The sequence below is a fragment of the Alosa sapidissima genome, chromosome 1 (assembly GCF_018492685.1).
Source record: "Alosa sapidissima isolate fAloSap1 chromosome 1, fAloSap1.pri, whole genome shotgun sequence".
NCBI classification, from domain to species: domain Eukaryota; kingdom Metazoa; phylum Chordata; class Actinopteri; order Clupeiformes; family Clupeidae; genus Alosa; species Alosa sapidissima.
The window spans coordinates 29,624,184-29,639,614 of record NC_055957.1 but is presented as its reverse complement, the minus strand read 5'-3'; the positions used below and the strand labels follow the sequence as shown (position 1 = coordinate 29,639,614).

General features: G+C 44.5%; 1 protein-coding gene and 1 long non-coding RNA gene across 2 annotated transcripts; both read right to left on the bottom strand.

Moving 5' to 3' along the window:
• Positions 1-6,190: 6,190 nt before the first annotated feature.
• On the bottom strand, positions 6,191-7,614 carry LOC121714783. Its single transcript, XR_006033434.1, has 5 exons — positions 7,536-7,614; positions 7,180-7,348; positions 6,919-7,002; positions 6,541-6,702; positions 6,191-6,252 (listed from the first exon to the last, which is right to left on the bottom strand). It is a non-coding gene; the product is annotated as an uncharacterized LOC121714783 (long non-coding RNA).
• On the bottom strand, positions 7,615-13,683 carry LOC121683771 (NACHT, LRR and PYD domains-containing protein 1 homolog; the record flags this gene model as incomplete). Its single annotated transcript, XM_042063949.1, is given in 9 exon segments — positions 7,615-7,654; positions 8,166-9,357; positions 9,360-9,512; positions 9,515-9,856; positions 10,771-10,809; positions 11,031-11,180; positions 11,526-11,614; positions 11,725-12,095; positions 13,651-13,683. Coding segments are annotated over 6 exon segments (1,779 nt in total), but the record flags the coding sequence as incomplete, so codon positions are not given.
• Between the last annotated feature and the right edge of the window lie 1,748 nt (positions 13,684-15,431).

Here is a 15,431-nt window from a genome sequence, read left to right as displayed (position 1 = left end):
CTGCAATAAATATTTGTATTTTTGCCGTAAGATATGCATAATTAAGGTTTTTGTGGCAAAGACACCCATTTTTATAAATATAAATAAATCTTGTGTAATTTGTTTTGCACTGAATAGCCATATCCCTTTTAAATTATTACTTGTCTCTCATTTGAAAGCTCCTGATGTTGTTAGACAACTGTAAAAAAATTGGTAAAATGCTGATACTGTTTGTCTCAAACACTTTGTTGGATCATATTATGGTATCACTGCATGTTTCCACAGGTGCATAATTATGCTGTTATGCTATTTAATTGGATTTGTAATCACAATTGTAATTTCAATCAACTGTGCTTCACCCTCTGAAGGTGGAGAAGCTGATAAATAAAATCAAATGGGTTTCAGTTTCATTAAGTGAGCCTTTGCATTGACTAATCTGAAACTTTAGTGGTTAGTTTTTTACTTTACATGAGCCAGCCAAGTCAATGAGCAAAAACTGAACGGCAAGTCTCCAGAGACCCAGGAGATCATGCCGAAAATGTACTGAGCTAGAACAGAGGATGTCTACTTTGGAATCAAAGATTAATGCCCTTCCATCAAAGACGGATGAACTACGAGAGACATCTCATGAAGTGAGTACAGCAAAAACTGGAAATGCAGATAATGTAACCCAGCAGTCTAATATCACTGCTAAAAGAGCAGATGAATGCATCGATATCACAAAGGAAAATGTGAATACAGAGCCTTGGCACAGGCAAGGTGCTAGACCAAAAAACAAAAAACGTAATACAAGAACTGTCCTTACCTCAACGCCAGTACTCAGATGTTAACTTCAGACCTCATATTAGAAATACAGACAGATCAACAGACTACTACAGGGCTTGTGGTCCTAAGGGAAACCCACAGCCCCTAAAACTATGGAACAGATTTGAATGCCTCCAGGACCTAAGACAGGAATTTCCCAAAGCAGGCAGCGATCAAACCACAACAATAGAAAGATGGGCACAGGCAAGAAGCAGCACTCGGCACCTGTTCATCCCACAACCCTCATTCTAGACGACTCAGCTGTGAGACTTTTAAATGGGGTTTAGGATGATTGTATGTTGTTTCCCAAATGCTTTAGTGTCTGACACAAAAAACAAACTTGCTTTTCAGTTGAGATTAATTTTATTGACAATTTTAACCTTTTCTGGAATCGCAGGGAATATTTCAGACCAAATAGCACAGAGCTGAGTTGGACTGGGGCCAAGATCTTACCGGAAAACTATCACCTCTCACTCCTGCACCCAACATTTCTGCCACCCTTGAGCCAAGCCTCTGATAAGCGCTCAGTAGCCATACAGACGGAACTGCTGATGGCATCAACAACTCAGGATCAGCTAAACAAAAATACTCTGCACTTTACTCTGGCTGAAACAGAGATATGCCCCCCCCCTTCCACTGAAAGGCAGACCTTGGAGAAACATCAACAACCTGCTCAACAATGCCCAGCCATGTCCACTGGACAAGATAAGATGGGTGCTGCTGAAGTCATTCACTGGTGTCAAACTCCCTGGAATCTCAGCAAACAAATGGATGTAATGAGCATGAGGAGATAGCACCTATCAAAGCTGCTGAGAGGCTACTAGAAAGGAAGGGTCATGTTGCAACACCAGTACCAATACCCCTCCCCACCTCCTTGCCACCACAAAGACACAACAACATGGAATACACTACTGGAATACCTGCTGAAAGCGGAGCGTCTGCAACAAACTTCCCAGAACCTCAGCAGGCAGATGGAGACTCTGGATCAATATTCAACCCCAACCTCCTTCATTTCCAATCACCTCCCCATCCAATCAAACTCCCCAGGCCACACAAACCCCCCTAATCTCCCATCACCATCCCCACCCAAGCACATGATGTTCCCTGCAAGAATGGACAGACTGGGTCAGGAAAGGTTACCACTCTCCTTGACACAAAAGGGTTGAAAGCAAAGGATACTTTTAACAATCTTGGTGTATTAATTGACAGTGATCTAAATTTCAACAGCCACATGAAAGCGATAACTAAATCAAAAATATTGCCAAACTTAGAGGGCTGATGTCAAAACATGATGTAGAAAAACTCATTCATGCATTTATCTCCAGCAGGGTTGATTACTGCAATGGACGGTTCAAAGGCCTTCCCAAAAAGACTATCAAACAGCTTCAGGTGATACAAAATGCAGCAGCTAGGATTCTCACAAAAACTAAAAGAACTGACCACATTACTCCAATTCTTAAGTCTCTGCACTGGCTTCCAGTAAGTCACCGGAATTGACTTGAAAGCACTACTTCTTGTTTACTGTATGAATCAGTAAATGGAGCAGGACCTACAGTACATACCAATCAGACATGCTTCAGCAGTACACACATTCTCGTCTTTCAGGTCTCAGGAGAAAAAACTGTTATAACTGCTTTTAGCTGCTTTTAGCTGCTATGCGGCTCAGCTCTGGAACCAACTTTCGGATGACATTAAAAAGGCCCTTTGTGCGCTTTATGTTTTTTTTTAATTATTATTATGATCTTTACCGTTTTACTATATTGCCATTCTATGCTTTGTTCTATATTTGTTATTACTGATTGCTTTTGTTTATGTAAAGCACATTGAATGACCTCTGTGTATGAAATGCGCTATATAAATAGACTTGACTTGACTTGACTTGACTTGACTAAAACCCCTGAAAGTGTCAGGGTTTGACCAAAACCAAAATCACCTGTGAATTCCATGACAACATGTCATAGTTAAAGCAGACAGGGCAGTGTACTCTATGTGTGGAATCTAAAGAAGAGAAATCCCTCCTAATATGAACAAATGACTGAAAGGGACAGATGAGGTGTGTGGCCATTGTAAAGGTCTTATGATATGAAAACATGACTGTTTATTTCATCTTTTGAGGGGTACATAGCTTGCCTGGTAAGCTAAATTCATTCATGAGTGAATAGTCTGGTCACTCACGATTGGCAATCCTTTACAACGCTAGCATGGTGACGGGCATAGAAATATCATTAACTTTGAAATCATTGGTCAATCTCATTGATCAGAGTCGCCCAAACTTTACAAACTATAAACAAAATAGGCAGTCAGGAAACAATGTATGTGAGTCTACATTTCTGCATTTTTTCCATCTACAGTTTTTGTTTTTGTCTTGCAGGCATTGCTTCCACCATTTATCAGTCAGTTTTGATTCCGTCATCATCATCATCATCATTTTCATTTGACAGAAAACTTTGGTGATGAAAGTTTAGGGTGATTTCCCAGAAACATACATGCTTCTGATGTTCAAATTGGTTCTGGGCATGTTGTTGGGAGGTTGTTGCTTGGTATGAAATATAGCAAAGGTACAGTATACTCTCTGCCAAATGGGGTCAATCAGTTGAGCTCTTTCTAAGACTAATGTCAAATTTCCGTCAGACGGATTTTTTTCCTTTACTTACAACACCCACTATGTCTGGTAACATTACACTTTTTTCACATTCAATTTGTTTAGATACAAAATGGCCTGATGTGGTCAAATTGTCTATTCATAGTATACATTTGCTAATATGAGTTGTGGAAGTGGTTTAGATTTAAAATGAAACACCAATTTGTGCATAAAATGATTAAAGTTGCATTTTGTGCCAATAAATTGTATTTTTAACATTCTTTTTTCCAGTTGTCAAGATGCTCCTAAGTCTAGCCATTAATAATAGCATATAATGTTGGAATATTATGACATACTTAGAGGTACACAGGCCTGTGTATGAAAAATGTCAAGCGCACACCCTGATTGTGAAACTACCCTTAAACTAAACGGATTGAAATTACTGCATTGCATCTGTTCATGAAGTAGCAGCTCTCAATATACTATAATCAGACACATTGTCCCAACACCCTCTTGGAAGTTTCCCAAAAACTGACAGGATAAAAGCTCATCTAATTATTATTGTTATTGGAAGGTCCTTTGTTAAATTCAACTGCCGGTATTTTGTTCAGATGCCAACTTAATCCACCTCACAACACTTTCTTATCCGTCATTAAATAATTTCTTCATTCTTAACTCTTTCAATGGAAAAACAGAACACATACCTTCAGCTGCTTGCGTAGGTAGACGATCTCATTAACCTACATGTAACCTATGTCTATGTTAACTCTGTGCCTTTCTTTGAAGCTTTCGTTTCCTAAGTAATGTACTGTAACTACAGAGGAAGCGAAACTGAATTCCATGTACTGTGCTTAGGGGCGTAACTGGGTGTGTAGCCCAATAAATTGGCCTTGGGCCTATAAAAAGGTTAAATATTTCCATATTACTAGTATATCCCAAAAAGGTCAAACAGGGTCATGTTACACCAAAAAGACAGACTTGTACTGTATACAATACAAACATACATGATTTATAAAAATCAATTACTTAAAATAGGCAAAGAAACACCATTAAGCAGTAGCACCCAGGGATTGATACTACACTATACTAACTGGTGACAGAACCATCCCATAAACCCCTCAGCCTAGCCAACATGAAGATGGAGAGTTAGATGATGTTACAAAAGGGTTACAAATTCTGAGGTAGGGTGTTGAGCGGCAAAGGTAGTCATCAGGACAAGAAGGTTCCAGAATAAAGAAAAAATATTTATTTTAAGCTGCCGGCAGGGGGACAGACAAGACGAATGAGTACATTTAACATTAAATACATTTCACCAGTAGCAAAGACCTCATACAGGCAATAACTGTAATTACTGTGAATCAGACAACCTCTCACCTCAGAGTCAGACGCCCGGAACAGGCTGAATCCCCATTACCTGTATGCAGGTAATAACAAAAAATTGGATCTCTGCTCTATAACACCAGTTAATAACACCCGTAACTCCTAAAACTCCTGATGTTTGTCAGCAGTTTGCTGATTGACAGAGGCTTACTGTCATAAGTCACTAGGCAACTTAAAACACCTCTGGTTAACCCTCTGTCTTTACAGATTCGAGCAGAGAATCAGCCAGCCCAGGCTCAGTGTCACGGCTCATTGAGGAGAAGCAAGCTGCTGCAGAAGGAGGGTCCTGGGGTCGTTGGAGAAGGCACTGCCGGAATCCCTGGAGCTCTCTGTGAAGGAGTCGCCCTGGATCAGGACAGTGATGCGCTGGTTGTAGGAGAGATTGGAGCTGTTTTCTGTGCACTTGTCTGTGATTTTGGTGCATTTGGCCCTGTGGGTGGGTGGGTGGGTGGGTTGGATGGGGGCAGGAGAGACACAATGCATTAACACTCACACATGAACACTGGCCAGTCAACAAAACTATGTCAGTGCAAGAATAGGTTGAGGTAAAAGGTTACAGCCATTGGTCAAGTATTGAGTATAAGGTATTAAGCATCAAGTACGGCCACAGTCCAGGAGGGGTTTGTGCAAATGTGCTAATATACTGTAGCATGTAAACAGACTATGCAGAGAAGTTCAACTCTCCTTTACCCTTACTTACCCGTAAGTGAAGCGTTGAACAGTTCAATGGCCCTGGGGACAAATGACTTCTTCAGTCTATCAGTTGTGCATGACAGTGCGAAGTCTCCAGCTGATCAGCATTAACACTCACACATGAACACTGGCCAGTCTGGACTGGATCTTATCATTCTGATCAAACTCTCTCTCTCCCTCTAGTTACAATAGAGATTGCTCAACACTGCTCAACACTGCTCATTGACCTGGACTAACAGATGGGCACCGGAACCTACCCCTTTATGATGAGTTTATAGTCTCCACGCTTCTCTGAGTCATGCAGGAGTTTGAGGCCTTCTTCAGTCAGCAGACCGTGCCCAAACTGGCCTCCACTCAGCCTGAGGGAGAGAAAGACAACAGCAGGGAAACGTTTAGGTGTGTTAGTGTGTGTCTGGCATTTGCTCTCCATTGGCAGGGCTACAGTGCTTAGAAGAAACACTCCTATAGACTACCGGTATATGTTACACACTTCTGGGCACTCTGAACTCTGAAACTGATTTAAACTCTCTCTCTCTCTCTCTCTCTCACACACACACACACCCACACACACACACACATACACACAATCTTTTTTTCTCTCTCTCAAAGAGACAACTGAGATGATGTTATGTCAGCTTGGCTGCTGTTCTTACTGGATGTTGTCCAGAGTAGAGCATGCCTGCATGAGTGACAAGACCCCAGTGGCCCAGCAGGGGTGCACTATCCTGGGGTGGACCTCCAGCTGCACTCCCTTAAGACCCGGCACCAGGGCCAGGGCGCTCATCTGGCCATCCACATGCGCAGGTAAACCACCCCTGCAGAAACAAACAAACAAACAAACAAACAAACAAACAAACATGCACTGTCATGGTCATGGGGATACTTAGGTATGCACATGTATGTGTACACACAGACACACACACACACACACACACACAAAAATCATAGTTATCACACATATATGTAATTTAATTTAATTCAATGTTTTGTATTTATAGCAACAGTTTATTTGTCCCAAAGGGCTTTCCTCCCAGGGCAAGCATTTCGGCAAACTTACATGTGTGCACACCAACACACTCGCACAAACACACAAGGTGACTTACTCCTTTTCTGTGAGCCAGAGTGTGTGGCTCCTCTGCAGGACATCTGTTCACTGGAAGGACGAGAGGTCAGCTGCTCTGAACAGGCTGAGTGAGAGCGCTGAGATGGGGCCCGTGCTCCCAGACTGGACAAAGCCACAGCGGGACGAGGCCACAAGGGTCAGACTGCATGGGTGCACACACACACACAACAACATTCAGTATTCATGTTTAAAGGTGGAACTAATGATGACTTTAGGGTGTAGTCTAACAGGTGTGAGTGTGAATGTGATGGATCTCACTATGATGTATGTGGTCTATTGGGTGTATATGGCTGGCTGTGTAATTGGAATTGGTCCACTGGGGGTGGATGTCATTATGGTATTGGGCTGTGGTCCTCACCTGAAGCAGTTTCTGTCCTTGGTCGTCTTTACTGTGAGGTACCAGCTGAGGTAGTCCTCCTCCTCTACTTAATTACTGGCCCATCTGAGACAAGACAGGGATGAAAAAACAAGCTTAGACCAATAACACAGAAACAGACATATTTTTAAAAAACGCAGTATGGAGTTTTTGTCTGAAGGTTGCAAGGTAAAAGCTTAAAGTGAATAGTCTTTGTGTGTGTGTGTGTGTGTGTGTGTGTGTGTGTGTGTGTAAGTATCTTACCTAACACTAGCTCTGCCCTTGGCATTTTGCACGTAGTGGACCAGGTGTTTCAGAGTTCCTGCTGTGAGGGCACTCAGGCTGAAATAGGCGTCCACAGACGTCTGCTTGGCAAGGGCACATACATAGGACCTTCTCCACACCGCTCTCAGACAGCAGGCTGTCTATTGTCCTAACCGGCCAACCATACAAATTAAGATATGAAGTGTGGTGACAGCATGGAGAAATTAACTTTGTAAAATATGTGACTCCAGCATGGAATTGTTTTAGTGAATTTACTTGAATTTCCCCTGGGGATCAATAAAGTATCTATCTATCTATCTATCTATCTGTGAATTTGTGTTGAGTTGTGTCCTTACCTCAGACTCAGGGTTTTGCCTGCCCCCAGAGCACCAGCTAGGTTTGCTACATCTTCATCAGTCAGTGCTTCTACTTCCAGACTACAGGGGGCAGCAGAGAGCAGAGACCATCATCAGCTCTAAGTACAACATACAAATCACAGACATGACACAGGGGGCAGCAGAGAGCGGAGACCATCATCAGCTCCAAGTACAACATACAAATCACAGACATGACACAGGGGGCAGCAGAGAGCAAAGACCATTGTCAGACCCAAGTACAACATACAAGATAAGACAAAAAGACATCACAGACAGAGAGCAGAGAGCAGTGAGCACTGTATCCAAGCACAGGATCCAAGTCATAACTCAGATAGCTAACTCCTGTCCTCCTTTTGTTCATGATTATTTATATAATTAGATTTGATTTAGCTGTACAATGAGATCATATGCATTTAGGTCATTCAGGGGTGCTTTTCCCAAAACCATAATTGCTAACCTGTTAGCAACTTAGTTGGTTGGCAATGGGAAATGGGAAACAAAGTTGCTAACTTAGTTAACTTAGTTAGCAACTAAGTTAGTTAGCAACTATGGTTTTGGGAAACATGCCCCAGTTCAGGAAAGTTGATGCTGATATGCTGGAATACTCACTTCAGGTTTTCACATCTGATGAGGCCCGGCTGCAGCATGCGCAGTTTGGTGGGCGTGATGTTGCAGTATTGGAGCTTGAGACTCCCGACTTTGGGGCAACACCTGAGGCAGTAGAGCAGCACCCAGCAGTCTGTGTTGTTGAGGGGCAGAAAGCTGGGGTCCAGGCTTCCCCAAAAGTCCATCACGGCGGCGGTGTACTTGTCCTTGTGGTGCTCATAGAGGCAGTGGAGCAGGAAGAGCTGCATTTTGGCCTCCGACAAGATTTTGTTCTTCTCCAGCTCCACCATGTGGGCTATCCAGCGCTCCAGCCGCGCACGGATCACATCCACTGTGGACAGGCTGATAGAGAACGCGTCGCTGAGGGTATCTCTCACATCTCTGTTCAGCAGGCCGCAGATGAACTGGACAACAGGGCGCAGGTGAGACTGTCACACACCGTCACCCTGTCCCTCCACAGAGAGCAACAGTTTGTCCATCTTGCTCTCAGCCTCGGCTTCGTCCAGGAGAAGGTAGTGGAGAGCGGCGAAGAACTCCTGGAAGCTGAGGTGCATGAAGGTGAACATGGTCTGGAGCCGGCCAATCTTCTTCTTCAGGAACTTGCACAGGAATGGGACGCTGCTGGGATCAGAGACGGCCTCGGAGATGCTGCGCTCGTCGAACAAGACCTGCTGCCTCTCGATCCCGCTCTCGGCCAGACGCCCGATGTTCCTAAGCAGAACCTCTGGCGGCTGGTTCAGGTTTTGGCAGTGGTGCTCCAGCAGCGTGTTCACGAAGTGCACAAAGATGGCGGTAGTGGTCTGCAGTCCTGAGGTCATGTCCAGGCCGTCCTCGATCCTCTCCTTCAGCACGGTGCATATGATCCAGCAGATGACGGGGATGAAGCAAGCCGTGTAGAGCGTCTCGTTGGCCCGGACGCACTCGAATGCCCTCTGCGGCAGCTGCTCGTCTTTGAAATACTTGCGGAAGTACTTGCGCACGGCCTCGTCCAAGAAGCCTAGAATCTCGTTGAAATGCAGCTTCCTCAGGCCGTCCGAGGCCGTGGACCGGGTGGTGACCATGACGGCAGAGTCTGAGAGGACCTTCCCTCTAAACAGAGCACTTAACGTTGCCTCCATGGGAGCTGGTGTGGACACATCTGTGGGAAAAGACACCGAGGCTGCTTCTCGTGAAAACCTGAGCTCGTCGAAGCCACTCTCTCCGGAGCGGTTCTCAACACCTGGGAGACGGCTGGCATGAGCTTCTCACTGGTGCTCAGGATCTCCACCATGCTCTTCTCTCCAGAGTAGTAATTCAGTTCCTTGCACTTCAGACGGAAAACAAAATCAAATACGCCATCATAGAGCTTTCGAGCATAATCTTGCGCGTGGTGAAGGTTTTCCCGCTCCCGGAATTCCCCTGGAGGATGACTGCCTTCGGGGCAGCGGTGTGGCCCTGAGCCCGCAGGAGCTGGTCAACACTAGTGCTGCGGTAGGCCTGAGTCTTCCTGGCACTGTAGACCTGCTGGAGGTCCTCGCTCCAGGAGCGGATCTCCTCCTCACGTTCCCTCTGCTCACGGTGCCTCTGGACAATCAGCAGCTCCGTGTAGCGCTCCTCCAGCTGAAGGTTCTCCCCGGGCAAGGAATTGTACTCCTCAAATACCCCGTAGGCGGTCCGCACCGACTCCTTATACTGGTCAATCAACTCACTCAGCTCTGAAAGACAAAAAAAATCACTGAGATTACAGCGCTAAAATATCAGAGAGAGAGAGAGAGAGAGAGTGAGAGTGAGAGTGAGAGAGAGAGAGAGAGAGAGAGAGAGAGAGAGAGAGAGAGAGAGAGAGAGAGAGAGAGAGAGAGAGAGAGAGAGAGAGAGAGAGAGAGATATCCTCCTTGTACAAGCTTAATACTAGGGGCAGCCGTGGCCCACTGGTTAGCACTCTGGACTTATAACCAGAGGGTTGCCGGTTTGAGCCCCGACCAGTGGGCTGCGGCTGAAGTGCCCTTGAGCAAGGCACCTAACCCCTCACTGCTCCCCGAGCGCCGCCATTGTAGCAGGCAGCTCACTGCGCCGGGATTAGTGTGTGCTTCACCTCACTGTGTGTTCACTGTGTGCTGTTTGTGTTTCACTAATTCACTGATTGGGTTAAATGCAGAGACCAAATTTCCCTCACGGGATCAAAAAAGTATATATACTTATACTATACAATACTATATCTATATGCTGTATCTATATGTCTCTATATCTTTATCTCCATCTCTCTATATATCTAGGGCCTTTACAGATCCCGGTTACAATCTACGGCATGTTTTTGACTGCCGTCAGCCAGTTGTGCATTGCTGTTGTATCCCATGTATTGTAAAACATCTTAAAATATCTTATTTCCTAGAGATAACAGGTCACTTCTGAATGAGATTAATGTTATTTATAAAACAGCAGATATCCTAAAACAACCAAACACAAGTAGGCGTGGATGGACAACTTCATGACAACTTTTGGAAAACAAACTTTATTTCTAAAAACAGTATTCACACACTGTGGTTTGGCAAAATTTCACACAGTACTCGTGCAGAGAAGCTGTCATGTCCTGAAATCAGGAAAGAGGGTGTGAGTGAGACGTAATACATACCATTTGCCTCTAGGGGTGCTGGAGGAATGTAATCAGTAACTGGGGAGAAAAACAGCAACAGCAGTGGTTGATTTTAATACATGTTATCTAGCAGACTAAAAATAAAAAAGACATTAGAAGCGTTTTAAATAAAATTCTTGATTCTTGAACATTTTTTTTTATGTTGTTATATAGACATCCGGTTAACTTTGCCCTTGTTGGATCCTGCTGTACAGTGTGTGTTCACTGCATTTTATTGTTATGCTAGGAGAGTCACTTACCGGTCTCCAGCATGCCCTTGATGTCCTGGATGTCTTTCTGTGTCTGCTCCAGTTTGTCCTGCACGTCATTGATGTCCCTCTGGGTGCCGTCCACTGTCTCACGCACAGCGTCCACACCTTCTTTAGTGCTTGTCGCCAAGGTTTGCACGACTGCACAAAAGGACAACAAAACTTAGTACAGTATACACATTTCAAACCACAATACTGTATACACATTCAAACACAAGCAAGACAATGAGAACATCTCAGGCACGGCCAAACTTTAAACAGACACATACACTATGCCATAATACACTATGCACATTATAAACCATGATATGCTTTACACATTATAAACTATGGTACATTATAAAAATGAACACAAAGGCATGATAGGCCCAGAGAAAAATATCAAATATACCTCAGCTCAGCACACACAAAGACTCACACACACACACACACAGAGACACAAAGACAGAAAGAGAGGGAGGGAGAGAAGCTAGTGTTTGTGCTCACTTGTCTGCCATTCTTCCAGGTCAGCCCTCCTGTCTTCCTCGTCCTCCTTTTGCTGACGCAGCTCATTGTACACCTCCTATAGACGGTCCCTGTAGTGATAATAAAGAAATATAAATAATAGGACAAAATTAACAAACCTAATGAATAATAGACAAGGACGAGAGTTGTTGGTCCAGACGAGGGCGAGAGTCTCCCATACCTGTGCTCCACCTGCAGGGCAAGGGACAGTGTGTCGGCTGCCTGGCTGAGTCGCACGTTGAGCGGGTCGAACTGTTGGCCCATCTCCTCTGTGTTCCACATGCGCTCGATCCAGCAGGCCTCCACGTGGTGCTGCACCAGGTCCTTGGCCGTCTGCAGCACCTCGCCCAGCTCCGTCAGGGCCTTGCGCACGAGCACGGTCTTGTCGCACAGGTCCTGCTCCCGTGCGGCCTCCAGCAGCTCCACCAGCAGAGACATGCTTGGAGAGGCGCGCACAGCGCTTCTTATTGCTCTTTACCTTCTGGCACAGGTTGTACACCTTCAGTGCTATTTCCAGGATGGGGTTAAGGATGGAGCTGATGGGATCCATGTCTGGAATGAAGGAAAGAGAGAGAGAGAGAGAGAGAAGGAAACAGAGAACATATATAATTTGATGTATACCTATATTATTGCAGATAATTGAAACAGTTATGGGAGATATTGTTTTTCTTTGTTTGGTTTTGTTACACACACACATACTCACACACTCACAAAAGCCTAGAGTCTCAGTACTCCAAACAATACATCCCACACTAGGCCATAATCATTCCTCACTTATTCATTTGGCTGATGCTTGTTTGCGGCAGATTTGCAGAAAACTTGTGGGTGATTTATGGGAAACAAATGAGTTCAGTAGAAAATACTGGCAGAAGTTTGCCAATGTTGGCCGCTAGAGGCAAACTTACTGTACAGCAAAGTTCTGGCAACAAGTTTGCCACTAAAATTTGTGGCAACTGTTTGCCAGAACCCTCGCATGAAATTTCTGTAAGGGCAGTTTCCCTAGCCTGGCCCCGCCTGACTCATTCACAATGTGAATAGAGTCTGGGAACTCTCGATAGGGAACTTTGAAATCATTGGTCCAGCTTTACCAGAGATTCCTAACGTTACGTCCTATTTCGCCTGAACTTTCCAAACTGACAATAAACAGCACCAACAGTCAGGAAACAATGTATGTGGGTCTACATTTGCCGTAAATAAATTTCTGTATTTTTCCAACTGCATAAGTGTTTTTCCAACAAAATAAGTTTTGGTTTCGTCTTCCCCTCTCGTCGCTGCTTGGCCTTACATTTTTCTTTGTCTGAGGGCAACAGTTATGAACTGTGGTATGCCAGACTAGATCTCAGGGGCGATTCTAGACCTAGAGCTTTGCTGGGGCACAGGCCCCCAACTCCCAATACATTAAAAAAAAAAAATGACTGTGCGCACAATATGAAATTAATGGCTAGCCTGATTTGGACCATCACATATCTCCCCTATAGGTCACAGACATCCTCCTCCATACTCTGAATAGTTTTACGTCTAGCCCCCAGTATGTCCTCATCCGTTTCTTGCCTGTCTCTCTCCTCCTCCTCCTCCTCCTGCCTGGTATTGGACTGCCCAGCCTGTGCTCTTTCTCCCCTCTCTTCTCCCTCTCTTCGACCTTCTTCTCCTCCTCCTTCTCCTCCTCTAGCACTCTCTCCCTCAATTGTTGTAGCAGCCACTATCCAGCAACATCCAAACACATAGGCATAAGTAGGCCTATACTCTCTGCATGAATTTAATAGGCTTTCCTACTAACACAAGGGAAGCTTATTTTTAGTCAAAATTGAGATATACTTCCCTCCCATCCCAAGATATACTTCCCTCCTATAGACATCCTGGCAATACTGCAGTTCTTTGTATCTTAAATAGCCTACTAAAGCCTTGACTTTTGGTGATGATTTGCAAATGTAGCCTATAATAATCTACACAGATGGCTACTCTGATTCTGTGTATATTATTATAGGCTACATTTGCAAATGCAGCAAACTTATTTAAGTTTGCCATTAAACCATTGATCAAATCACAGCACTGGCTATTACCAGCATAAATCTTAATGTTACCGTTAATGTGGGCAAAATTATCATACCTCCCTCATCCTCCTCACTGTTCCTCTCCCTCTGCCTCTGTTCAGGAAGAATTTTCTGATGTCCATCTCTGAATAGTTTATCAGAAGGCTATGTTTAGTTTTACAGTAGGACAGCTTAACAAACAGTTTAGGCTACTTTTAAAGGACTCTCTCTATAGTATACGTATAAATCCTTATTAATTGTCCGCATGTGTGCATGCAACCTACGCATGGTGTGAGTGTGTGTGTGAGGGAGAGAGCACAAGTTGGTAAACTGTTGCTAAATTTAGGCTACAATGACGCTAAGCATTGAAAAACAGATGCTAGTTATGTGGGTAACACTCTCTAACAGCGATCAACTTGTCATTTTTTCTGTCAAACAAGTTGTGAATTTGTTGTAACATTAAACAGGGGACGACTTACTCTATGCTCAAAGTGATGTAACGAGCTCCAGCAGATTCCACAGTGTATGTGTGTGCAGTACAACGAAACACTCGGAAGAATCATGGGAACGATTTTCATTGGTTGTTGCGTTCAATCTTAGCCAGCTACATAGGCAGGGATGGATTACTGAACGGGCCTACAGGGCCCAGGCCCAGGGGCCCAAGGGGTCAGGGGGCCCTGAAGCCCAAGCCTTTGCATGGAATCATTGCCTCAATATCAACAAGTCAGGATGTAGGCTATGAATCTGATTGACTTTAGTATTGTCCATCCCCAAAATGCACCAGAATACAGGAAATCACATCAAACTATTTAAAAAAATTCTGGGGGAGGACCCCCAAACCCCCCACCCACATATACGACAATTAGTGGGGGGCCCTTAATACATCTGGGCCCAGGGGCCCAAAAGTTCATAATCCGCCCATGTACATAGGTGCTATTTCCTGATTGGCTATTATGGCCCCTTTCTTTATTCCTTGTTTTTTTTTTTATTGGCTGGTAAGTGACAGGCTCTGGTCATGATTAAAGCAGGCACGGAGATGCGCTCATGAATGCCGTTTCCAGCTAGAGCCGCGCTAGAATTTTACTGGGGCACTGGAGACTTTTACTAAGGCACGTGCCCTAGTGAATAAGGTCTAGTGACGCCCCTGCTAGATCTCCCTGAAAGAAGTTTCCCCAGAGCAACTCAGTGTTACGTGCATTGCTCAAGGGCACAATGGTGGAAACTGGGAACCAACTTACAACTGGGAAAAACCTGGCTACTGCTTGCTGCCCTTTTAAGCCCAGCTCCTTAACCACTATGCTACCACTCTCCTTGTTACACACTCGTCTTTCTTCTTACACAAGAAAACATCTCCTTTTACATTACAGTTCGATACCAATGACTGCAAAGTTAACACTGCATCAGGTAGGAAAGGGGGAAAGTATATGCACATCAGCCTTCACAAGTTCTCTACATGAGCAATAAAACATTAACCTGGCAATAGCCAGATGAATTTCGCTCCGCCTAGCTCCACTCATCCATCTGGAACCGATCCATTGAAGTGTTGCTTCAGAAGGCTGGGCCAAATCAAAAAATGCTTGCATATGATTGAATAAGCCACTTGTCCGTCATCTATTGACGTGCTACTTCAACCACTCACATCGAAGCCAACCCGTGACGCTAATAACAGACTCACAGTCGCTTCTACGCTATGTCACATCTATGAAACTCCCGCCCTGCGTCCTCATTGGCTAAACCATAAAGTTGGTTGGAGAAATCACTCTCAATGGAAGAGGTCCCAGATGGATGTGAGTGAAGCTAGGCGGAGCTAAGCGGAACGACATTCATCTGGCTAGGGTCAGGTTAATAAAACATAGCA